At 48.9% G+C, this 23591-nt stretch overlaps 5 protein-coding genes across 5 annotated transcripts; 3 read left to right on the top strand and 2 right to left on the bottom strand.

Moving 5' to 3' along the window:
- Positions 1-4: 4 nt before the first annotated feature.
- On the bottom strand, positions 5-1999 carry F4812DRAFT_445360 (kinetochore complex Sim4 subunit Fta1-domain-containing protein). Its single transcript, XM_047935568.1, has one exon. It carries the CDS (start codon positions 1693-1695, stop codon positions 217-219), a length of 1479 nt encoding a protein of 492 aa, XP_047786096.1. The 5' UTR covers positions 1696-1999; the 3' UTR covers positions 5-216.
- Positions 2000-2119: 120 nt separating this feature from the next.
- F4812DRAFT_230900 (uncharacterized protein) lies at positions 2120-3715 on the top strand. Its single transcript, XM_047930531.1, has one exon. The coding sequence runs from the start codon at positions 2293-2295 to the stop codon at positions 3451-3453; it is 1161 nt and encodes a 386-aa protein (XP_047786095.1). The 5' UTR covers positions 2120-2292; the 3' UTR covers positions 3454-3715.
- Positions 3715-6225, bottom strand: F4812DRAFT_230897 (uncharacterized protein). Its single transcript, XM_047930530.1, has one exon. It carries the CDS (start codon positions 5960-5962, stop codon positions 3977-3979), a length of 1986 nt encoding a protein of 661 aa, XP_047786094.1. The 5' UTR covers positions 5963-6225; the 3' UTR covers positions 3715-3976.
- Positions 6226-6878: 653 nt separating this feature from the next.
- Positions 6879-7777, top strand: F4812DRAFT_463340 (siroheme synthase middle domains-like protein; the record flags this gene model as incomplete). The annotated part of the gene is made up of 2 exons (XM_047938192.1): positions 6879-6986; positions 7079-7777. 2 exons carry the CDS (start codon positions 6879-6881, stop codon positions 7775-7777), a joined length of 807 nt encoding a protein of 268 aa, XP_047786093.1.
- An 11859-nt stretch (positions 7778-19636) lies between these two features.
- F4812DRAFT_230822 (uncharacterized protein) lies at positions 19637-22481 on the top strand. The gene is made up of 3 exons (XM_047930529.1): positions 19637-20074; positions 20162-20348; positions 20478-22481. Exons 1-3 carry the CDS (start codon positions 20030-20032, stop codon positions 21959-21961), a joined length of 1716 nt encoding a protein of 571 aa, XP_047786092.1. The 5' UTR covers positions 19637-20029; the 3' UTR covers positions 21962-22481.
- The last annotated feature ends 1110 nt before the right edge of the window (positions 22482-23591 follow it).

Raw genomic sequence — 23591 nt, 5'->3', positions numbered from 1 at the left:
TTGAAAATCAAAATGAAAATGAATTAATATTTATTTGACTTGCTTCGACTCTTCTTCACTTATACTGCATCTAAGGGGTATCGTTGTCCGTCCACGGCCTCATGAAAATCCCCTCTCCCTGAGTATTTTTCAGGCTAACTGGGTATCATTGATATGTCAGGTCACAAAACCAGACTTCGTAGCACATCCCGTGTCCCTTAGGTATATATTTACGGCTTACCGCTGCACTAATATCTTTGCTCCTGCTCCAGAAGCCCAGCTCGGCGTCCCCCGCGCTCTTCGTACTAATCCTCGCACCAGCTTCCACGCAGGGGATTCTTGCTCTTCACCATCACTGCTGATCCCGCGAGCCGGGGCAAATACTTTCAGTCTCCCTTCGGACAGCGCAAATCCGTCGCAGCCGATTCGCTGCACGCGGACGCCCGGGTGGAAGATGTCTAGGCCGAAATGGTGCCACATGTACGCCGCTAAGGCTTCTGTGAAGGGCTGCTCGATAACGCTCTCTCCTGTTTCTCCCCCCGTGGCAGTAGCGTTGTGATATTCCTTGCGCCATGCCCAGCCCTCTTCGTCTTTGCCACCCGCTAATTTCCGGCGCCGCCTATTTTTCTGTTCGTCTGACAACGTAGTTCTTGCGTCCGCTTTCCTCTTCCTCGAGGCCGTGCGCTCATCGTCGAGCTTCTCGCCCGCGAGGAGGAAGCGGTACGCATCTGCAGCGGGGATAGTCACGACGATGGTTTTTATGCCCGAACGAGGCTGGTCTGGTTTCTGGCCTTGTTCCTGCTCGTCGGCATCGCCAAGCTCGTTCCCACTACCTTTCGTTGTCGACTCCCCTGGCTCGATATGAAAGCCGAGCGTTATCAAAACGTCCTTAGTCAACGCGCGCCCGTCCCGCCTGGAATGTCTGTCGGACAACCAGGCTTCCCAGCTACTTACGAGCGTCTGCGTACCTAGCGCCAGCGGGCTTATGCGACAGTCAAAGGTGCTAGATAGGAAATTGATAAGTACGGATTTGAGCGGCGCGGGCATCCTGAACAGGAGCAACGGGAAATGTAAGAACGCAGCTCGATCCTCCTCTTTCGGCCGAGAATTGTTATTGCTACCATCCTCTTGCCAGGTCCAAGACGGCTGGAGACTTGAGGTTGATGCATCTTCGTCCTCAGAGAGGTAGGGCAAGAGCAAGGCGCTAAACCGGGCGTTCTCGTATCTCAGATCTATGCACATAACCCGTTGCTTCCCCCCTTGCGCCCGCTCGTCGGCGTCATTTCCCAGCTCTATGCTGCCGTCGCGCCGATCAGCGCCCCCGAGAAACTTTTCGGCGTCGACCCAGTACCACCCTACGGCGTGTAAGGCGCCTGTGCGCCCTAACGTCGTATCGCTGTCCAGCCCGACTTGTACGCCGCGCACCACGTCACCGACGAGAGCGTCTCGCAAGCGCTTTGATAGGAGCTGTAGACGCGCGGGATCCAGCGGTTGTTTACCTACATAGAGAGGCGAAACGCGATACGTGGTGAAGGTGGTGTTGAAGAAGCGCGGCGGCTCCGAATCGTTGCGGGACAAGTCGGTAATTGGTTGTGATACGGGTGAAGTGGGCGAAGCATCGGATCCCGGAGGGGAGCGTTCTGAGGTTGGCGAAGACGGGACGGGCTCTGCAACGGGCTCTGCTGCTTCTTGGTGCTTTCGTTTTCGGGGAGGCATCGAATGCGTATTTCCCGTTTTATAGGTACCTTACCTGCCCGGTATGGACCCTTAAATGGTATAAATGAGACTGAGCGGGCGACGATGCGATTTCGATAAGAAGCGATGCGAAGCCGAGGTGATTGTCGCGTCTGAGCGGAGTTAGAAATTGCTGATATTTAGATATCGCGAGTAGGTTAGAATTATCGGACGAATTGGCGCGTAGGGAGGTATATTATTACGAGCAATTGACTTTATGGCGCGTAGATAAATAAACGTGAGTTGATGTTCGAATTCAATGTTGTTCGATATCGAATTTTGATGTTGCGGCAGGGATTCGATTCCAGGGATGCTTCTAGGTACTTGCCAGTACACGCAGAGCTACGTAGGTACCTAACCTACGTACCTACCTTAGGTATTCCTCCCCCCTTTCGTCATCTTTCAACTTCGACATGATCCAATTTTATTTACGGAACTTCAACATCTAAAAATAGAGAGCTTTTCAAATTACACACAAATGCGCAATCGCTGATTTTATGGAAACGATACACTCGACTTGAGAATAACAATAATATAGACCCAACCAGGTTAAAAACAATATCACACTCTTAAAAACCAATGGCGCCGGTCGAGGGCAGACACCTATACGATCAACTCGCTTCATCATCAATGAGTTCGTCAGAGTCTCAATCTCAATCTCCGGAACCACTTGTTGCCCCCTCTCTCTTCACCAAGTTCACTGAGCTCCCACCTGAGCTGCGGCATCAGATATGGCGCATGGCCCTCCCCGTACCTGGCATCAACTTCTTCAACGTTCATTGCATACCAAACGACCATCCCGGTACCAACCGGAGCACCTCTCCTTCGTGGTTGTATTTGGACCTGCGGCGCTTATCCATCGATGATGACGACGAGACGGTCTCCGAGTACGATCCTTCGGCGTGGCAGGCCAGAGAGATTTTATGCCGCGTATGTCGAGAAGCCCGCGACGTGTGCTCTCTCTCTCCAGCCGAGGCCGCAGCTATCACGCTAACTCGTCCTCGGCGTGGTTTATTTGTGAGAGCGGCAGATGGCCAGCTGCGGGAGCTAACCCCCGTACGTCGACGCTCAAATTTCACAGGCGAGGAGCCTGATCAGTCCGAGGAGAAAGAGCAACAGGACGATCATCCAGAACCGTTGGAGCGCCGGACTGTCCGCGTCCACGTCGATGACGTGCTTTGTCTCTCTATCGAAAATTGTAGCTTCAACCTCCCATTTGAGGAGACTCCTGTGGCGAACGGAGGGGGGTTTGTCGGTGAAACGTTTCCTTATTATAGCAGGGTATCAGACGACGACGAGGATGATTTGGGATGGACTTACGACCCTCAGCTGACTCCTCTCCTGCCAGCTGCTATCAGACGGTCAAGGATGTGCATCGAGATGGCTCGCGGCGGCCGGATCGCTCTCCAAGTTGCCGACGAAGTACTCCGGGATATGTTATCGTTTTCTCAGAATCGGAATATGAAGCCGTGGGAGATGCTTCATCAGGTGCCTCTGGTCATGTTTGACGCTTCAAAACAGGAGCTGGGTCAACGTCGAGTTGAGGAACTTACCCCTTGGGACGAGGTGTTTTGGGACCGGCACGGAGACCGCTACGTTGCTCTCCCGTGGAGTTCGACGGACCTGCTTGCTGACTACAAACTCACCAAGGTGTGGCCCGAGACTAATGACATCAGGGTCCGATATCTGCGGTCCGCGATGTTGCAGTCGCCAAAGCGGCCTGCTAATCGACCGTCTTAAAGGCGTATTCGCTTCGTAACGTGTTGCGGTATGGATAGATTAAACGGTAAGGCTATTCATTTCACAATACCTTGAACACTAAACCACCAGGCAGTAAATCAGGGCCATTTATGTATTTGATAGCGAATCCTAGCTTAGTTGGCTAGGTACATTTAATTGATATGAAGTAGAATAATAATGCGTAGGGCTGATCTGATAAAATAAAGACCCTATAGAATAATACATTTACAACGTTTTGCTTATATTCCAATCCTGTGTAAAAAAACAACAGCACCCCCGTAGATACAAATACTAGGCAGCTCCTATCCAACCAACGCCATGCCAATGCTATGCAGTAATTCAAGTCCGTCCAGAAAGGAAGCCAAGTCTTCACCAGAAAAGCAAGTTCTCACAGTCAATCCCGTGTTTAGGTAGGGTTTCCTAGGACACGTGAGATGGATATCTCCCGCTCCTCAACGAACTCCTTCCTTGATAGGCACCTCTATCACCATCAATTCGAGTACAAGACACTTTACAAAACACTTTACAAGACCGACCCGGGTCCGCCGTTCGCGTAGACATCCTGCCACCTCTCCTCAACAGCCGCGACTTTGCTCTTGACGCTCTCGATCTCCGTCTCTAGTTCTTCCACGTTCCGCGTCAGGGCGCTTACTTCCTCGAACCGCCTCGCGCCCTGCGCCCCGCTGATCATGGTTTGCACCATGTACCTCTGTTCTTCTAGAACGATTAACCGCTCGCGCAGCTCCTTTTCCTCCGTTTCCAGCGCGGACACCGCCGTGCTAGCTTCGCTAGTCTGGCTGGCCGTCTCGAGCCTATCGATACCGTTACGTAGCGGGCTGGCTACATGGCCATTAGGAACCAGACGGCCCTTACCGGAGCTAGAGCTGGAGCTGTTATGTTTTAGCATCCGCGGCACATTCTTAAGCGACAGCATATGCATGTGCAAGAATGCTGACGCAGCTTGGTGTATAGCCTTTTGCAACTGTCGCTGCGTCGGGCTGTCGGTTTTCATATCACGGATCCGCCGAGCTGCCACGTCGTATTTAGTGAAGCTGTCGGTAAGTCGCTTCCTAATTTTGGACGCCTCTTGGATCTGCGCATGAGTCGGCGGATTATTCTCATCCTGCAGCGGCAGAAGAGTCCTCTGGAAAGTAGGTAGAATGAGCTGAATACCTCTCTCAAACTGTTTCAGGGTCTCGTACGCCCGTTGGTCGGGCGGTTTGTGCACAACAGATTCAATAAAGTCCCGCTTCGAAAATATTGTAGACTTGCAATCACGACACATGCGGATATCAATACTTATGGAGCGTCCTCCTCCCGGTTTTTCTGATGAAGAAAGAGACGAGTTTGCGACGTTCAGGCCGACCTCGGATGAACAATCGGTTTGGGGATCTGCGCACACTACCAGGCCACATATTCGGCAATGATGCCTTCTGAACGTCCAAGTAAACTCCTGCTTGCAGAATCGGCATTTTGGAACCTTCCCGTCCTCTTCCCACGTCACGATCGACTGTTCGATCGCTTTCCGTTGATTCCTCTGAGCAGCTAGAGGAGATAGCAAACCGGCACCGCTACTACTTAACCCTGCCTCTTCAGGTAGCTGAGCAAGCAATTGGGTCAGCTTGGTAAGCCTTTTCTCTAGTCGCGATATCTCTAAGGTTTGCCTGTCGACTTTCTTCCTCCGTATCGCTGCAAATTCTTGCGTGTGATCCCTTATCAGCCCGTTGTGATCGTTATATCCTTCTCTCGACTTGTAGCACGTTTCACATACTCTATACCAGTAACCCCTCACAGGCTCGTGCGAGGCTGACCTTGACAATTTCATCTGATACATGGTATGCTCCTCGCAGAATAGTCTCCCGCATTGCCTGCAGTTTATGCTGCCATTGACGGCTCCTAATCTCTTCCCACAAGCCGGATCGGTACATAGATCGTTTAAGCCCTGTCTCTGCCAGTGAGCTTTTGTGATTATATCGTCGGGATCTAGCGGCGAATCGGAAATGGGGCCCTTGCTTGCCCTGCTAGCGACAGGCGCAGGGGGCGGAAGCGATTCGTTGGACTCGAAGACTTCAAGACCGCGAAGCTTCTGGTTAATAAGAGAAAGGGGCTGGAATTTCTTGGCTTTGAGGACCTGCTTGTCTATCCAGGACTTGACTTCGTCCTGTTCGAATTCAGGTAGCTCCTGATGGACATCATCGATATGACGGTTTAATTGCAAAAGGGTTAACATCTCCTCCTCGCATATGGGGCATACGAGCCTGGAGCCCGACTGGCCGCCGGTACTTGGCCCTCCTAGGCTTATGTTGGATGTGACATCCTGCGCAAAGCTGGCTAGGGGGCTCGGCGTTCCGGGGGAAATGGACGTAGCGGGAGAGCCGAAGGATAAGGTGCTGTCGGACGGAGCAGAGGGGCTAGCAGCTCTCTCCCTCTGTATAGCAGGAGGCGCTGGAGGGGCCAATCCTTTTCCGCTACCAAGTATCCTCCCTCCACCAAGCCTTCGACCAGACATATTGGGTTTCTTCTAGAACTCCCGTATTTTCAAAGCCATGAGGACCGTCGATTCAAGTAACCACTTGTAGAACTTGTAAGAGAGGAGAAGGTCAAGAATATGCCGAGCTGTAGATATCGGAAATAAATAATCATCCCAAGCTACCGGCTAGGTTTAGCTACAAAGGTTCCTAATTTTCGGCTCGCGGTTCGCACGTTCGATACGTGTCTCGTGGTTATAATGTTGGTAGTTGGTAGTTGGAAAGGTTGGAAAGTTGCGGCGCAAGGCGGAAGGAGGATGCAAAAGTACCTCTAGGTAGGTAACGCCAAGGTACTCACTCCTTAGGGATGTGGTACAAGCGCAATGTTTAATGATTAGGTACCTACCTAGCGTGCGTACCAACGCTAACGCTTGGTATCTAGGTATCCAAGGCACCTACCTAAGGTAGCACTAGATACCGATATGACGTATTTTTAGTACTGTACATGTACTTGGTTGGTACAGCTTACTTAAAATGATTTGAATTGAGGTCATTTCCATGCTAGGTACCTGCCTGTAAGTACAATACATTGCAGGTACGATACTTAAGGTCTAGTATAAATGGATCCTTATCCTCTTCCGTCATCACTTTTTTTTAATCGCAGCGTATCAGAACACTTAAAACTCATTATTCGTTCGTTCACTTCTCCGATTCAACCCCTCGGAGAAATTCTTACTATTATTAGGTACCTCTACCTAAGGTTAGGTAAATAGTCAAAATAAATCAAAATAAACATGCTTTAAAACTCAGTGCAACAACATATTTCCTCTCCTTTTTTATATATTGTATCTCAGGCCATTATCAATCAATTTTCTCTTGGAGCTTCGACGAGTTTATATTATACGTGACGATCATGCAGTAATCTTGACCGAAACTCAAAGCCAGCTGAATGATAGAATGACGAGTGATACTAAGGATGACTTCCCTCCAGTCCAAGGCGGTGGTAGTTTGATTCTAGCCTGGCAAGTTAAGAACAAACATGTCCTCGTGGTCGGAGGCGGCGAGGTAAGGAAAACAAACATGAAGAATTTCATACAAATTCAAGACTGTCTAACAAGATATTCGTTCCAACTAACATAAACATTGCTTTAATCTAGGTCGCCGCTGGTCGTATCCTCAATGTCCTCAACGCTGACGCCAACGTCACCGTCGTGAGCCCTTCTTCCGGTCTCAATCCCGAAGTACGCCATCGTATCGCCAACAACCAAGTAACTCACGTCGATCGCGTATTCCAGCCTTCAGATCTAGAGACGTTACCCCCGCATAATGGTCCTCCCGACATGGTGCTCGTCGCCATCGACGACCCTGCTGCTTCAACCCAGATCTGGAAGCTATGCAAAGAGCATCGCATTCCGGCTAACATTGCCGACGTCCCGCCCGAATGTGACTTCTATTTTGGAAGCGTACATCGCGACGGGCCGCTGCAGATCATGGTTAGCACCAACGGAAAGGGGCCGAGACTTGCTTCCAGTATCAGGAAGTGGATTGGGAGTCAATTACCCACGAATATCGGCGATGCTATCGAGAGAATAGGCCAACTACGTACGAGGCTACGCGAGATAGCCCCAAACCCCGATGAGGGTCCTAAGAGGATGCGTTGGATGACGAGAGTCAGCGATGCTTACAGCTGGAATGAAATGTGCGCGCTCACCGACGAGGACATAGATAACCTTCTAAAATTTTACCATCCAAACGATGTTCCCGAGTTGGACATGCTTAAGGCCATGCGAGGTGGGAGAGAGCCAGAAGATATCGACGTGTTCGATGGCTCTTTTGGTTTCAGCGTCGTTGCGTGAGGCGGACAAAAATGGAAACGTTGAAGCGCCTTCTTGGGTGTTTTCTATAAGTGGCTTCACGGGTTCAGCAGCGGTATCATATCAACACGGAGGTATATACAACTCGATTTAGATTGCCCCTTTTCTGATATATTTATCCTTTATTTAGGGTCAAATCTCAACTACACCTAGAAAAGCGGATGATAAAATAAATAACCAAATGCTCAATTCACTGAATGAGCTCTAGTCGCTACCTCAAGGCGACTCCCCGAACAATATATGCGTCCCTCATACGTGGTTCTATTGCTTTTCCATGCCGATCTCACTGTCGACCCCTTTCCTCATACCTATATCGAAGTGGCGGATCCGAGGTCATTCTCAGTTGTTCATATCTCTACACCACGCGAACCTACTAGTTTACATCAGTCATCTTTAGGGTCTAATGTAGTTGAAGACGCAGCCAAGATGTTGACCGTGAGGGAAGCAGTTTATGCAAATTTATATCGAAGATGCTCCAAAGATCCTAAAAATTAGTTCACGTCGCTATCTATCATAAGCTTTCGCTTAACCTATCACCCATGAAGCAAGGAGGAATGCTTTGCATTGAGCATCCATATGATTATGGCTTCTGGCTTATTTACTAGCCAATCATTCGGAAGCCAAGTGCCTTTCTATCGTCGGTGTAGCCAGTTACAGTGGTGTGAATATGAATCAGGAGTCACATCCAAGCACAACGTTATATCAGTAACAGCGTCAGCCACCGAACTGGGGCAGCCTGACGGTGATCTCGGATTTCATAAGATGGTTTAGACCCTTGCGACGACTACTGAGATGTGAGAATTGTTATAACCACTATAGATCTGGATAAAGGCTGCTCTATATCAAACTTATAGGTTCGCAACTAGGACGAGACGAATGGGAATATCGGCTGTCTGCTCTGTTCTCGGGATTCACATGTTGTATGAGCCCTTAATAACCATTCATGGTGCTCACCTTATTCCTATAATAATACACGTAGAACTAGGAGGCTTTAGATTTATCACGATACTATCCGAGTGGTCCTTATAGGGGGAGATAGCAACGCCAAACCTCAAGTTAACATCGTTCTACATTTTGGAAGTGTAGCGGTTCAATAGCCATCTTTCCGAACTCTCACAAGATCGTACGAGGCATATATTAAATAGCCTGGCACATTCTTATCGCCAACGCCCTGCTCTTTCTGCATATTCTGTTGTGAGGCCATCAGATATACCACAAATAAGTCCGAGTCCTGCTCATGGCCGAGAAGCAGATGGTCTCATGCCAGACGGGACCCCAGGTCTGTCACCTCACAGGAGGCATTTTAGACGTCCCACAGTGCTAGTGATGTGCCGTACTTCAATATACCTACCGGACATACAAGTCTCTTGGCGTGAACGAATACAACAGCAATGTTGAGTTAGGTAACTGTCCAACACAAACGCCTCCATCTCAGGAAGAAAAGAAGAGCGTCCAAATTAGTCAGTGGTGAGTAAAGCTTACAAATAGAAGTTATATAAGTTTAGGTACGTAGGAGGCAGATAGGTCTTCTATTCTATCGGGATCGTGATCTTAGCTCAATCCGCTATCCCTGTTTATTTTCGCCTCTGGGTGAAGGCTTACGCGAATTCAAGCATCTAGTTATGCATTGATTATAGACGTTCTGCCGCCATTACAATGGCATCACCAGAATAAGAAATATGCGTCTTTAGACATGCAGCCACCGAAGGCGAAGGCATCTCGCTAAGCAAGGATAGGGCGCCAAAGCCCTATGCAGAAAGCCAATGACGGAATCACAATAACATGTAGGTTAGTTTTATAGATACCTACCTAGGTACCTAGGTAGCTAAAGCTTCGGGATTCTATGGCCAATGTCCAGCTGGAGTGAGCCGATATTCGGTAGGTCAGAAAGTGATGGCCCGAATCTCGGTCACAGACGTAGTGAATAAGCATTTTACTAGGGGACTGCTACGTGTATGCCATATCCACGGTCTGTTTTCTTATATGAATCCTGTCTATTGCAACTGTAATACAATAACCTCGAAGCTCAAGAATGGAAATATACACCTGTACCTGGCGCGGAATGCAAGCGTTTTCGTTCCGGCATGTCAGTTGAGATTGGTCTAGAACGATGTAAGATCCTGAACTTTTCCGGGTATAGCGCATTCACAGTATGAAAAGAGAAAAGAGGCGGTCAGTCCTATCTGGTGGTTGATGGTGTTCCGGACGGCATGACGATCAAAGCCACCAGCAAAAGAATGTAGCCAATACTTCTCTAAGGATCCAAAGTCTAGTATTAAAAGAGCGGTGATTAAGTCCTGATGGATGGATTCATGTCCACGTAAATTCGGCGAGCATCTAACGCTATCTATGGTCAGAACGAGCGGAAGAAGAAAAGAAATGCCCACCGAGAGGTTCCTAAGCGAACTAATTTTCAGAATCTGCTTGGGGTTTCCCTGTAAGATCTTTATACGTTGGGGGCCACCTGCAGCTATCTCGCTTAATAGTATACAGCCGTAGAATCGTAGATATGGCCAGAGAAGAGTTAAGATTCAGATAGCGTTGTCCTGATTCCTGGGTCATTCCCCGACATTCCTGTTCTGGACTCGCCTTCTCTTTAACCCGCTTACTATATTCCCAGCCTTTCCAAACTAAGACGACGCATACAAAGTAAAATTACACGTTATAGAAATATCAAATACGATGACCACATACCCAGTCTAGAAGTACCTACCTTTGTAAATCTAGTAGTACCTAATAGCAATAGCAGTACCTAAGCAGTAGCAGCAGCAATAGGTATTCCTCGTTCATGATCTCATGGACAGGAAGTACACTCAGTACTGGTTTGGGTACCAGAACTCCAGAAGACGGGTGCTTACAGATATAGTAAACATACGATGGACAAGCATCTCGCAACCATTAGTCTATACCCATCCATTCATCTTTTACGCACGAGCCCTGGAATGCATTTCTTGTGGCTGACCAGGCTGATACGACTGTGCGTCCGGACTCAGCCCAAAACCCGAATGAAACCCTCATCTTCTCGGAACGAGTAAGGAAGATATGCTATTTTGGCAAACAGCACATATCTAACCCGCGCCCAAGATGACTATGGTAAACAACTATGGTAAACACAAAACCCACGTGCGGCTCGTTCACGGGAAACTGAGATAGGTAACTCATCATATATCCCAAAGATACAGAATAACTTGCCCCAACCTTTGGGAGACGGGTAAGCTTCCATGGCTCCGTTCGTCGGCACGACAACTTAATTTAGGTAGGTATAGATCTGGGAGAGCCTTTCATTCTCTCCTTTACCAGAATGACATCCCCTCGTAGAATTACATGGCAAACGAAAGTTACCGCTACATAAACAGACCATGCTTATAAATTACTAGGAACCAACTGATCGACTTTCTAGGGCTTTACCGTATCATAAGACCAGTGGAGCTGCGGGAGGCTGCATGTAATAGAAATCGACGAGCTGTTACAGGATATTGGGTCCCAGGAGTCCGGTAACAGTTCCACGTAGAGTATTATCAGATCACACATCTCCCTTAAACCCTTGCTAGACGGCTACTTGGAACTGGGGAGACCTGGCCAGTCACCTTACTTCCCTCCTGCCCGGTTCTGAAAGAGCTAGGGAGGCAACACAGGTCTTAATACAGCGGCAATTAGACAGTGCCATCCAGCGCCCGGAAAACGAGCCTCCTAGGCCCTGGGCGAAGTCGGAATAGCTTTTGATTATGGCAGACTTTTCTGGCCGGCTGAATGCATTACGCCCCGGGCACATACTGAACTAATCCCAACTATATCCAGTTATTTTCGTTCGCGAGAGTACCGCAATAAGCCTTCATGTGGAATCTAAAGATCAAGTCTTAAGCTGGAACGAAGCCCCTTAAGTGTTAGGTCGCCGATTGGTAGCCGATATATACTAACGAGCTGTCTTCGCAAGCTTGAGCCTCTCGAGCCTTTGGTAGATAATTTAACATGCTGTTAAACACATCAAACAAGTCGCCCTACCCAATATATAATTTATACTATTATTTTACGACGTTGTTCGATGTGAAGCATACCGAGAAGCAAGTTGTTAGGCTTCACAAGACGACCAGAAACAAAGCATAAGCTCACCTTTTCGTTACACAGCAGGTCATGCACATCTGTTTTACGGGCGTAAATTTCGTCCAAGTCGGAGCACACGCATTGCTGCAGGATCGAGGCACACACGGAGATGAGGTACCTAGGAACGGATAGCTACGCTCGCTATGGGCGCACTAGTATTTCCCAGGCCGGCTGAGTTGCTATCGAAGTTGTAACCGAACCATCTTAATGTAGAAGCTAGAGCACAGGTGGGAAACTGTAGGTAGGTAGAATCTGCTGCTGGTACCTACTGGTCAAGCCAGCTACGGGGTAACGTTGGCGGCGACGGGAAACGGGTTATCGGCGCAAGAATCTGATGACACTTGCGTTGCATATTCAGAGTTATCCCGTGGATCCATGCAGTTGATATTAACATGATTCTGTACAAATCTCATGTTTGTGATTAGTACGTGTGCGACGTTTATCAACGAGCTTTGCTGGAGGGAAGTAAGCAAAGCGAAAATGACTTGAGATCCAGCGACTTCGGGGGTAGCTTGGGGATAAATTACACATCTACTCCTACTTTTCTCGTCCATCGATAGGCTTCAGTGAGGCATATGCTCCGTGTGATAGGTTGCTAGAGAAGATAGGTAGACATAAACCATGGGAAAGATAAAATAGGGGGTTATATGTTGTTTATAATGGATAGTAGACTGCTTGGTAGAGTATATCTGCGAGTGCAGGCAGGACGCGTAACAAACTCCTGTAAAAAGAAGAACAAGCGATTGGAATGCTAGAATATGCAAAGAACGAATATGAATCAGCTGTCAAACCCGCGTGGAGTTGAGATACCTGGTGGCTTGGAACACCACGTTGCCGTAAGGATATTAATGACAATGTAGACTAGGTGATATATCGCGTCTCAGCGTAGCAGATACTGCAAGGGCTCGAAACATTTTCTATTAAACGTTAGGATGTCTGGTCTCAACCTTGCGATCACATCGAAGCGAAAGACATAGCCGTTGAGGAGACCCCGACGAGATGGCTGCGTTCCCTAATCGGCCACGTTTTCCCCTGTAGCATCGAATAATGAATCATGAGATCCCCGTCGCCAGTGATAAGGTCAATATTAAGGCTAACAGCCATAGGCCGAGAGCACAAGGCATATCCATACCGCCCAATATACTTTTAGGGTAATGGCATCTGGGTCTGGAGAGGCCTCAGGGGATGTAACGTTGTGAACCGTGGGACCCCCCCGAGCTTTTCCATAGGTCGCCGTGGCGTCTGGGTAACAATACTAAGGGAGACAAGAAAGATGGTAGCCAGATTGTCGGCTCCCTCTCTGCTTCACAGGGAAAGAGATGACAGCGGGCGCCCTGCTCTAGCTACTCCTAGCTGACGCTGTGCCAGTAGTACGGCATAAGTGGTTCCCGTGTTACGTCTTGTTTTCCAAGCGCCAGGATCGGGGCATCCAGGGAAAAGGGAGTGCGCGAGATCTGGAGGAAACAATATCTCGCTGCATAATCTCTGCGCACCTAAGCGTGTTCCTCGTTTCCCGTTACTGTTCTTGGCCAAGCCGTTGTTGGCGATAGATGAGAGTGATATCCTTGGTGTCGCCTACTTACAGCATACGCACATCTTTACACGCATCTTCCCTTCACTACCACTATGGATACCGACGAGTGACCCTCGGGGTACCGATGCTGTTTACCCAATAGCTTCCTCTCGTGCGGGCCTTTGCAGTGGCCCCGTGCGACGGTCGTTGATGGCCTGACCTCTCCAGCTTTGGGTAGAAGCCCTTTAGGGGGAAGGTAACTTGAGAGCAAGAGGTGGGTGTAGGCATGCTCGAATACCACCGCATGTGATAGATCTTGCCGTATGCCGTATCAGCCAACCTGCCATATTACTGAACGAAAAAAAAGGTGGAGTAGGGCGTGCCGGGAGGAGGGATAGATCTTCAAGGCTTTCCCCTGGCCGGCCAAATAAGCTCTGAAACCCTGCCGGTACTATGACTTGTCCATTCTCGGCCTGAGCCGAATAGTATGGTCTCCTCCAGGTTTATGTGGCTGCATCCATGCATCGAGACTAGAGCATGTGAGCGGTAATTCCACTGACACTGACGCCCATAATAGTAGTATACATAGCTGCGTAGCGTGTTATATTGTATCGTACATATGCACAAACCTGAGATCCTTGCCATACGTACCTAACGCATACACGCACACATAACACTCGCATTTAGGCATTTACACATTCACACATTCACGCACAGCTTACATTAGTTCTCCCTCCTTCCTTCAGACCCACCGTACGCAGGTCATCAATTTCCCTTGTCAAGATCGGAAGAGGCTTTCGTCAAGGAGCGCGGCTGATCGCCGTCATGGGGTAATTTCTGGTTCGCTATTACTAACATTGGGGCGTGATGAGCGCAGCCCAGGGATCGGATGCTCTTGGCGGAGAGTAGATCGGTGATAATAATATCCAAATCTATCGTTTAATGGCCCTGGTGGCCCTAGCCCTTACATGACTCTATGCTGTTGATACTGCAGGTCCTAGCGTTTCTGGCACATTTAGGTAGTATCTCACTTACCGAGCCGGTAGTCTGGTCGTGTATTGCGAGATACAAGAGAGCCTCGACATCAGGCCGTAGGTTAAGTACGTACATCAATCAACCCCCCGGTCCGTCCAAGCTTAACCATTGCTAATATAGTTCGGTAGTAGCGCCACAGAAAAAAAAAGAATAATAAAAATAAAATGACATGTAAGATAAAAAGAAAAGGGGAAGGATGAGCTAGGAACGAACTGTGCAGTCGAGTTGCACAAGCGAATCTCTTCCATACATAACTTGGTCCCAAGAGACGGGGACGTGCTACCTACAAGGGGTGTCTATCGCGAATCTGCGACAAACCTCAGGGTATGACAGGGCCAGATAATCTGTTCCCGACATCCAGGAACCTCGATTTTAGGCCAGCTGGTAAACAGCTCTCTGGGTAGTAAGGTAGAGACACTGAGGGACGTCCATAGCCGTCTAGCATGTGCGAGACAAGGAACCAACCGGACTTTGGCCCAAACTATTGGGACGTAAATGGACCATGCTTGCAGGGCCCGTGTACGACTCGGGGTATCGTACGCTTAAGCCGGACAAGTAAAAATCGTACCCCTACGAGAAAGGATTATATCCATACATCGCCATGATCAGTGTTATAATCAATTTATAAGCACGTCGGTCTCCTTTGTAATTGCCGCTTCAACCTTAAGCTTCGGTTTGGATGCTCAACATCTACGATGACTTTTCTAATAGACGACTTTGCTTACTGAGCATTGGGCCGGTACGGCACCCTTGAAGACCTCCGTACGACATGATAATAATACTTGCATAATATTTCTGGGCTGACAGTGCTGGCCCGTACGTTAGTTTGGCGGCGGCTACATTGTTGGTCCCATAACTGCGCGATCTACCTAACCCGCTAGGTTACCTACTATGTACGGCCGTATCTAAGATCTGAGCGGAGGTATGACGATCGAGTCCTGGCGTGCCTAGAATAAGAACCTTGGACCTTCGTGTGAGGGTGCCACTAATCTCACGAAGATGCAATTTTGTACTTACTTACATCTTACGCGTGTAGTCTACCGCTGACATTAGTCCATGAAAGAAATTCTGGACACGCAAGGTAGGGAATTTTATTCGCGGAATGAGAGAAATATGAGGGTAATTACACGTAACTCTAAGCGTGTTCTTCTTCAATTTACCGAGTCGGGGTTTAGGAGCCTCATAGCTGTGCATTCTTATGCGAGGTACGTACGTCGTGGGTGAGCCGTACGAAGCTCATGTAAATAGCTTTTCTGTAACTTATAAGTTACAGTAGCACATAAAGGTAGTCAGTCATACGTACTGTAGTCATTATACTGCTGTGTACGAATATGGTAAGCCGGAAGAGTAAGCCTTACATGATCTAGATTGATACCATTTCCGGTTGTTAGGTGAGGCAAGTCTTGACCGTACGGACTGGCTTTCTACAATCACTGTAGAAGCGCAGCAGCAGCAGCAAAATCCCTGCGACATGGTCTCCCCTCCCCCACTGCCAAGGGCGATCATCATACGAGAGTACATCGTCCGCATGTATTGTACAATAATGTAATAGGTATAGGAAGCAGCTGCAAAGCTGGTAAACTGTACATTTGGATCGTATATTTTCCCAACGACAGATTTCCCTAGATTATGTCATGCCGGTACACCCCCATACAGACTTGTGGAGAGGGGCCTGATGGTATCTGGATGGAAAGAGTGTGTCATGCATGCTTTTAATGAGGACGAGTCGAATCAGAGAGGCTTCTGCGTAACGAGTGGTCCCCGAAGCCTCATTATCGAAAAAGGTAGACGACTTGAAACTTCTTCCTTGGATACCCTTGGAAGGAGATTTTATTTCTTGTAAACGACTTCTAAAATACCGCGTAGCTGAGGAAGACGCCGCCTACATTGCGATACACTCGCAATCTATTATGTAGAAGTAAAGAACGGCGTTGCTCGAGTCGGATTTCTTAAAACTGTACGTCCATTATAGATATGACCTTCCTCATTGTAGTTGACGCCCTTAACGCGGTGAGTTGCGATTAAATTCGGGGTACATGGCGACAGTTGTCTACTTCTTCTTTTCAACCTCTCCAACGCAGCTCTCATGCGAGGTACCTAAAGCAAGAGTACATCTAAATGAGAATATGCACGTAGATAGACATTTGACAGTTACGTTGACGATTGAAATCCTTTATATCAAAATAATTAACCACGTCCGATTAATAATAGAAAGCATATATGAACTCCGGGCGATATACTGAAGTTAACTCCTCCATATATGGTAGAGAGAGATATATGATTATCATTCCAAAAGGTTCCAGTAAATAGATTTCCACATGTTATGACCTGACAACCTGAATTGTCGTGCCAGCCTCTCTCTGCAACGTCTTGATCGCTGTGCCCTGGTATGTTGCTTTTTTTTTCTACAATGGCTACCTACGTATTCCTCGGAGAATCGTTGTCAGCATTCCTACCCGAGGGTGAAAGGACCGATTTTTTTTTTCCTTTTTTTTTTTCTTTTAAGCCCTCGCAGCTGTTCGCTGATACGCTTTGCGAATTGCTTAGCCCCGAAACTGATGGGAAGAAAAGAGAGAGAAGATACTGCCAAGGAGTACAGGGGTGGTCGCTTTCTCAACCATCTTCCAAGTACCCACGTACAGCATCCCCTGGTCATCGTCCCTGATTCGGCTCTTAAAGCCAAGGGTTGGGGTTCCACTAGAGGCGGCTGATGCCGTCGTCTATTCTCTCCCCCTTCTATTTTGGAACCTACCAACTACATACGTATGAGAGATGAGCAAATCTCGCCGAGTAGTACACATATCGGTTATAATGTATGTATCGAACACTCCCACGGAGTATCAGTTCACGAGGTTTATGAAGCGGCGAGCTACTGCGAACTCCCAGGTCATCCCACCATCCCAAGCAGGCTTAGGTTCTCTCAGATGGCTGCCCACATCCTCCATTTACCTGCGGAGATCGTCCAATAGCTGCATGAGTTAGCGGAATGAGTAGCCGTCCAATAATATTCCCAGTCCCTTACCCTTTTTTGGTAATTCGATCCACACACGACTTACACTCGCGTACCCATCTCCAAGCTCCCAGACAACAAGCGTCTATTGATAGATCGACTTGACCAAGAAAAAAAAAAAAAAAAAAGCATTTGACAGCGGGAGAAGCTTGTCTAGTGCTTTCGCGTTTACCAAATTTGACTCTATCGCCAATATCTGTCACCAATATGTATACTTACTATGCTGTCTCGTGCTCGTTACTGCTTGCAAGTTGTAATGCCGGCCTTATATTTACCCAATTATTATTTTTCTCGAGCCGATAGTCAACTGCGGTTGAAGCTGAGAGAAAATTATGTACCTGCAGGCAGAGATAATCTAGCTAATTATCAGCACACCTACTTACATGTGTTTCATGCGCAATATCTATGTACTTGCGATACTAACTGGCACCTCCTGTCAACTGACACTGACCGGAAGTTTCCAAAAGTTCCCCTGGCTGGGTACGTCTCGTCTACTCAACTGCCTCTGTTCCCAGTCCTAAATCATACAACGTAGTGCAGTCTAGCCTACGTACGCTGACACGGAGTTGCGCCATCTTTCACATACAACCCCTTCCCTAAGTCGTGTAGGTTTACTCATCCTTGTCTTGTCATTCCTATCGGTTCATTGCTCCTTTGGTACCTCTCTCCTCCACCACCTACCTCACATACATCGTGCTTTTTCTCTTGGGTATTTTTTTTTTTTTTTTTTTAAATATTTTCCCCCCCTTCCATACGCCCGTCCTGTTACATGTTACCAGAGGCCCTTTCCCGTAGTAGTCTACCTCCGGCATCTATCCCTTTTCAACTAGCTAATGCGGGGGGTTCCATATCTATCATCTACCTAGTTCTGATTCTTGTGCACGACCCAAAAGTCTTCTCTCTCTCCGGTCACAGACCCTTGCATGATTTGCAGTATTTTTAAGACAATTGGATCTCGCATTTCAACGGCCAGCATCCCTGCTCATTGCTTCCTCCACCCTCTATACTCCTACTAGGGTTTGGTATCATCGTTTCTGCATATACACAAGTCACTGGTCGATTAAGCATCACAGGCAAATATAATTATAGGTAAAAGAAAGACTATACGTTCTTTGGAAGAGGTGAGGGGATACTACTAGTCTACGACCGCCTACTTGAGCTACCGGGGAACCTTTCAGCCAACCAAGAGAAATAAACGGAGAAAATAGCAATAAAAGTAAAGCAGGGGAGGCTTGAGAAGAAGAACCGAAAAAAAAAGGTACATCAATAGTATATTCCTGTGTAATGCAAAAAATGGGTTCGCCCGCCACAGCATAGGAATCTTAACTACAGCCCCATTACTTCACAACGGCGATCCGAGAAATGTGTCTTGCAACCTATTCTTCTCGTCTCTTTATCAGTTCCTATTCCCTTCGAAGAACTTCTTTCCCCCATCCTGTCCCAGCTTTAGGAACAACGTCTCACACACACATATTTCAGAGACCTCCTCTAAAGCTCGTTCGTTTGCTGACAGGTTCTCCGACAACTCACAGTTCTTTAGCCCGTTTACCTGTTCGTTGTTGGCAACTCGTGTCTCTTTGGTTCAAGCTACGACACGAACCACGCGGGACACGCGAACCTCTCGGATAGCCGCCTACTTCTGATTGCAGCCTTCTAAACTCACCTTCATGCGAACACGTTCGGGCAGGCTGCATACGAACAAGCTGGGTATCCACACTTAACCAACTTAAGTGCTCATGGTAAGTTTAATAGCCCATCGTGATCTAATCCCGCTGGTTGAACGATTATTCTCGTCGGTACAGATCCCTGACTTGACTCCTCCCAGAACTCGTGTCATAAGCGGCCTGGCTCTCTAAGAACCAAACGGGACCAAATTACTCCTAGCTAACAAATAACAAGAAAGCAGAAAGTACCTCATAAGGTAGTCGGACGGACAGGATAGCAAGGGAGTTCAGTTATTCCTCTTTTAGGGGTGGAGAAAAGTTTTGGGTGCTTCCACTTTCCGAGACTCGACTCAGAATCAGTTTGCCAACAGCTTGTTTCGACCAATGAGTGGCTCCAGACTCACATCTATTCCTGCGAGCTAGGTTGTCAAAGACTGTTAGAGCTAACCGTAAGGAAGAAAGAAGGGGTTTTCATATTAATTCGCCCACGAATAAGTCGGCGGAGCATCCTGCGGTTCCTAGTCCCTTGAGATTCAAACCAGTCAGTTCCTACATCGGCCTGTTTCTGAGCTTTTCAGCAACTACGGGTTCCTATCCCGTTCGCATAACTTTCTCGGGTGTCTGTTTCACTGGTTCGCCAACAGGGAAACGGTCATATTAGCTTTTCCCCATAGGTTCGGCATCGCATAAGACAGGCGGAGAGCGGGAAAGTAGTCATTAATCCATCCTAGCAGCCATTACAGACGCGACCAGCGCTGACTTCGGGGGGAAGATACTACCTTGAAAGTCTTAACCTACGGGGATCCTTCGAATTTCTGCAACACCGCTCCCGAAACAGGTGTTTGCTCCGTTCCAATTGGGACGTATCCGATTTTAGTAACCATCCAGACTTGCTCGAAACAGGCAGCTTAATGTCTGCCGTCAAGTTTGAGTATCCTTCCTATAAGCTGTTCGAGGTGAGTCAAAATTTCGAGTAGGGAGAGAGAGAGAGAGAGGGAAGGACAACCTTCTTTTTGGAGACGTGTATTGACCAGGCGTTGTAGCCTCAGTATCAACCCCAGAGGCCAATCATCGTTGAACCAGACGCGCTTGAGTCCCCCGAAACGGTGATTCTTAGGTACGAGGAAGAGGCCGCCGATAGAGCGAACGGAGGAGACCTTCGTGGGGATTCCCCGCCTGGTCTCCTGTCTATGTCTACGTTTTCAAAACCACAACCGCCCCAGATGCATGGTAAGTGCTCGCTCTGTCGTGACTCCGATCGGAGTCAATAACGACGGTGACAGGACCGTTCTAAGGAGAATGGTGTTGGTGGAGATCTTCAAGAAACGTATATAGCTAATTTGATTTCGAACTCTGCAGCGTTTGATTCGCCGAGATCATATCAAGATCCTCATTACCAATACTCCGCTCAGCACTTTGCTTCTCAGCAACCTGGAAATGCTGCTGCTCAGCTTAACCAGATGGCCTTCGCGGCAAACGGCTCCGCTAGCCAGTATATGGCGCCAGTCGTACCGACGTTGATCTCGTACCAACCAGCAGCAGGTATATTTGGCACCAAGGTCTTGATCAAGATATCTGCTCCGTACGATCTGATCTCGATCACAAGTCACTTCTATCTCGCTTTTGGTTCGCACAAGAGCCCGGCCCACGCGGTAAGGGATTCAAGTGATGCGAGCGGCTTTGGCTACGCAGTCAGCGGGGACGCACCGCAGCTCGAAGACACGAGGAGTCCCAGCCCCAACGTGCCTTTATCACTCCTGATCGAGAGCGCAACCGGGGAGACTTTGGCTACGATTGATGTCGGCACGTTCACTTATCATGATACTCCGGCAGGAAATGCAGATGGCCCGCCTGAGGACGTCACGCGGGTGAAAAGGGGGTCCAGATCACCTGAGCAGAGGGAAGTCCACACGAAACAGCAAGAACCCGACCAGATGGGAACAGATTCTGCTACAAATACATACGGCTACGCCCCCGCCGCACCCCAGAGCGTTGCTTCCAATTACGACACAAGTTACCCAAACAACGAAAACATGATCGGCACTTATCATCGCTCGTCGTACGCACTCGACTATCCCCGGCCGCCGCCGCCGCCGCCCCTGAAAACTCCTTCGTGGAGTCCTTACGGACATTCCCTCTCGGCGCGGAGTCCGGTTACGAGCGTTAACCACACCACAGTCAGTCGACCAAGTAGTATCACGACCCTACCCGTACCGACATCCGGCGCGCCGCAGTTGGTCCGGACAAGCACGTTACAGGCGTCTGTGCCGTCGGGGAGTGGGCAACTTAACCCGTATGCTCTGTACTCGACCAAAGCAGTGCTGAAGATAAATGGGGATCTCGAATCTATGGTATCGGGATGGACCCAAGAAGAGTGGGAAGATCGGAGGCGGATCGTCATGTTCAGCAAGAAGCAGCAGGGCTCGACATTGTCGATGTCCTTCAAGGCCGTGCCAGTTAACGAGAGGCCCCAGAACAGCATCTGCGTCAGCTGCATATACTGGGCCGAGAAGGAGGAGTGCTTCGTGACGAGCGTAGACACGATCTCCTTGTTGGAGCAGCTCGTCGCTTCGCCGAACAGGTTCATGGTGGAAGAGAAGAATCGTATCCGGCGAAACCTCGAGGGCTTCCGCCCCCTGACGGTTAGCAAGGCCAAGCCGGAGACCGAGGAGTTCTTCAAGCTTATAATGGGCTATCCGATTCCCAAACCGCGCAATATCGAGAAGGACGTGAAGGTCTTTCCCTGGAAGATATTGGGCTCCGCGCTTAAGAAGATCATCTCCAAATACGTGAGTGCTAGCCCTTCAAGAGTTTATTACTTTATTCTCTTATTTCACAAATAAACTTTTGTGTCATATGGAATTTCAACCGCTAACGTGTGCTTTTAGTCCGCATCACCTTCGTCTACGATGTCTCCCGGACCGGGCCCAACTCTTCTCACGCCTGTTAGCAGCACGAGTCCAGGTCTCTACGGGCCACCGCATACGCCAACAGTATCCGACGGCGGCTACTCTCACCACGATTCGCACTCGATGCCGTCGCCACGTTCTCTTAGCGGAGCATCCTCAGCGTGGGCTGCGTACCCCGTGCGGACGATATCCCCCGGAATCAAACCCCATTCTCCCCAAGGCATCCACATCCCCAGCCTGACCCCTTCGTATAGACACGCAGATACGAGGCCGCAGCAGCACTTACCGGCGCTGCCAAGCTACGGCATGACGCCCCAGACACAGCGCTGGGATCCTATTTCCGTGTCTAGCGGCGGTTATGGCGACGCGTCGACGGCAGCTTCCCCATACACCACGAGCCACCAGCATCACCAAAGTCATGTGTACGGCACTGGGGCGTATGGTGATGTCAGCCATCGGGAATAGGGGTGGCTATGCCCTCATCTAGCTAAAGGATGGGGGGAATTGTGCGTGTGTGTGTATGTGTGGTGGTGTGTGTGGTGTGTCGGGATGTTGTTTACGCGCGACAAGACGGAAGCTGCATAATTTCTAATGCCATCCCATCATTCCGACGTCAAGGGAAACAGAAATAAACAAGATTTAACAATAATAGCCTACAGCACCAGCAGCGCGGAATCTAGCCCAAACATCCGTTACCCATAGCCTCCCTGCGCGTTGACCCTCGTCCCTCATCTCAACTAAGGCTCATGCCGCTGTGGACTTGGACGACGCTAGTATGGTGCGAAGCGGGAGATGGTTCCGCTATTTGGGGGCGGTCGAATTCTTAGGAGCCAAATGAGAAGGAAGATGGTGTGTGGTTCGTGATGGAGAGATCATGCCTTGGTTTAAAACCCAGAATATAGAGAGTGAGGGCCATTCGTATGATGGCATATGGTCCAATCTGTTGAAGGCTAGTGGGGAGCGCGTCTTGGGAGATGGTGTCAAGTTCTTGTAAATTTTGTGTGTGTGTGGGGGGGGGGGGAGAACAAAAAAAAAGGGGGGTGAATTCGGCCAAGGTCAGCTGTTATGAGGTTGACCAATCACAATTCAACCCGGTACTCCCACTCGATCGCACGACACCAAACGACTTCTACCCCCTTGTTTGTCTTTCGACATCCTTGCTTCAACTCCCTAGGCCTAGGTATTATATCCTTGTCGTGGGAGCCTACCGTTCCCGTGACAGCTTCAACTCCCCCCCACTTTCCGCCCCTCCCCATACCCCCTCGAGCACTGGGCTACATCTCTTAAACGTTACCAGATGAACCAGGGATTACTTCTATGTCACGACCATAACTACGCCATCCCGGAGTCCAGGGAGGGTCAATCTGGGGTGGTTCATGATCGACTTCGCATGGCTAGCCTCCATTGATTGATTGGTCACAAGCACATCGACATGCAGACGCACCCATGTGGGCAACATGGATTATTATGTATATGCCTAGACGTATGTCTATCGGGTACGCGCCGCTGCCGCTGCATGATGCATGCCATCTGCGTCACGCCGCCCTTACTTCATCCATGGGTA

This window comes from Daldinia caldariorum, assembly GCF_022478825.1.
Source record: "Daldinia caldariorum strain CBS 122874 unplaced genomic scaffold F4812scaffold_24, whole genome shotgun sequence".
In the NCBI taxonomy this organism is placed as follows: domain Eukaryota; kingdom Fungi; phylum Ascomycota; class Sordariomycetes; order Xylariales; family Hypoxylaceae; genus Daldinia; species Daldinia caldariorum.
The sequence above is the reverse complement of the archived record's forward strand: the minus strand, read 5'-3'. Positions and strand labels throughout refer to the sequence as shown.

Coding starts and splice junctions, on each gene's coding strand:
- F4812DRAFT_230822 (XM_047930529.1), top strand. CDS start 20,030: ATGTCTGCCGTCAAGTTTGAGTATCCTTCCTATAAGCTGTTCGAG. Junction 20,075..20,161: donor CTTCCTATAAGCTGTTCGAG/GTGAGTCAAAAT, acceptor CAGGCGTTGTAG/CCTCAGTATCAACCCCAGAG. Junction 20,349..20,477: donor ACAACCGCCCCAGATGCATG/GTAAGTGCTCGC, acceptor CGAACTCTGCAG/CGTTTGATTCGCCGAGATCA.
- F4812DRAFT_230900 (XM_047930531.1), top strand. CDS start 2,293: ATGGCGCCGGTCGAGGGCAGACACCTATACGATCAACTCGCTTCATCA.
- F4812DRAFT_230897 (XM_047930530.1), bottom strand. CDS start 5,962: ATGTCTGGTCGAAGGCTTGGTGGAGGGAGGATACTTGGTAGCGGAAAA.
- F4812DRAFT_445360 (XM_047935568.1), bottom strand. CDS start 1,695: ATGCCTCCCCGAAAACGAAAGCACCAAGAAGCAGCAGAGCCCGTTGCA.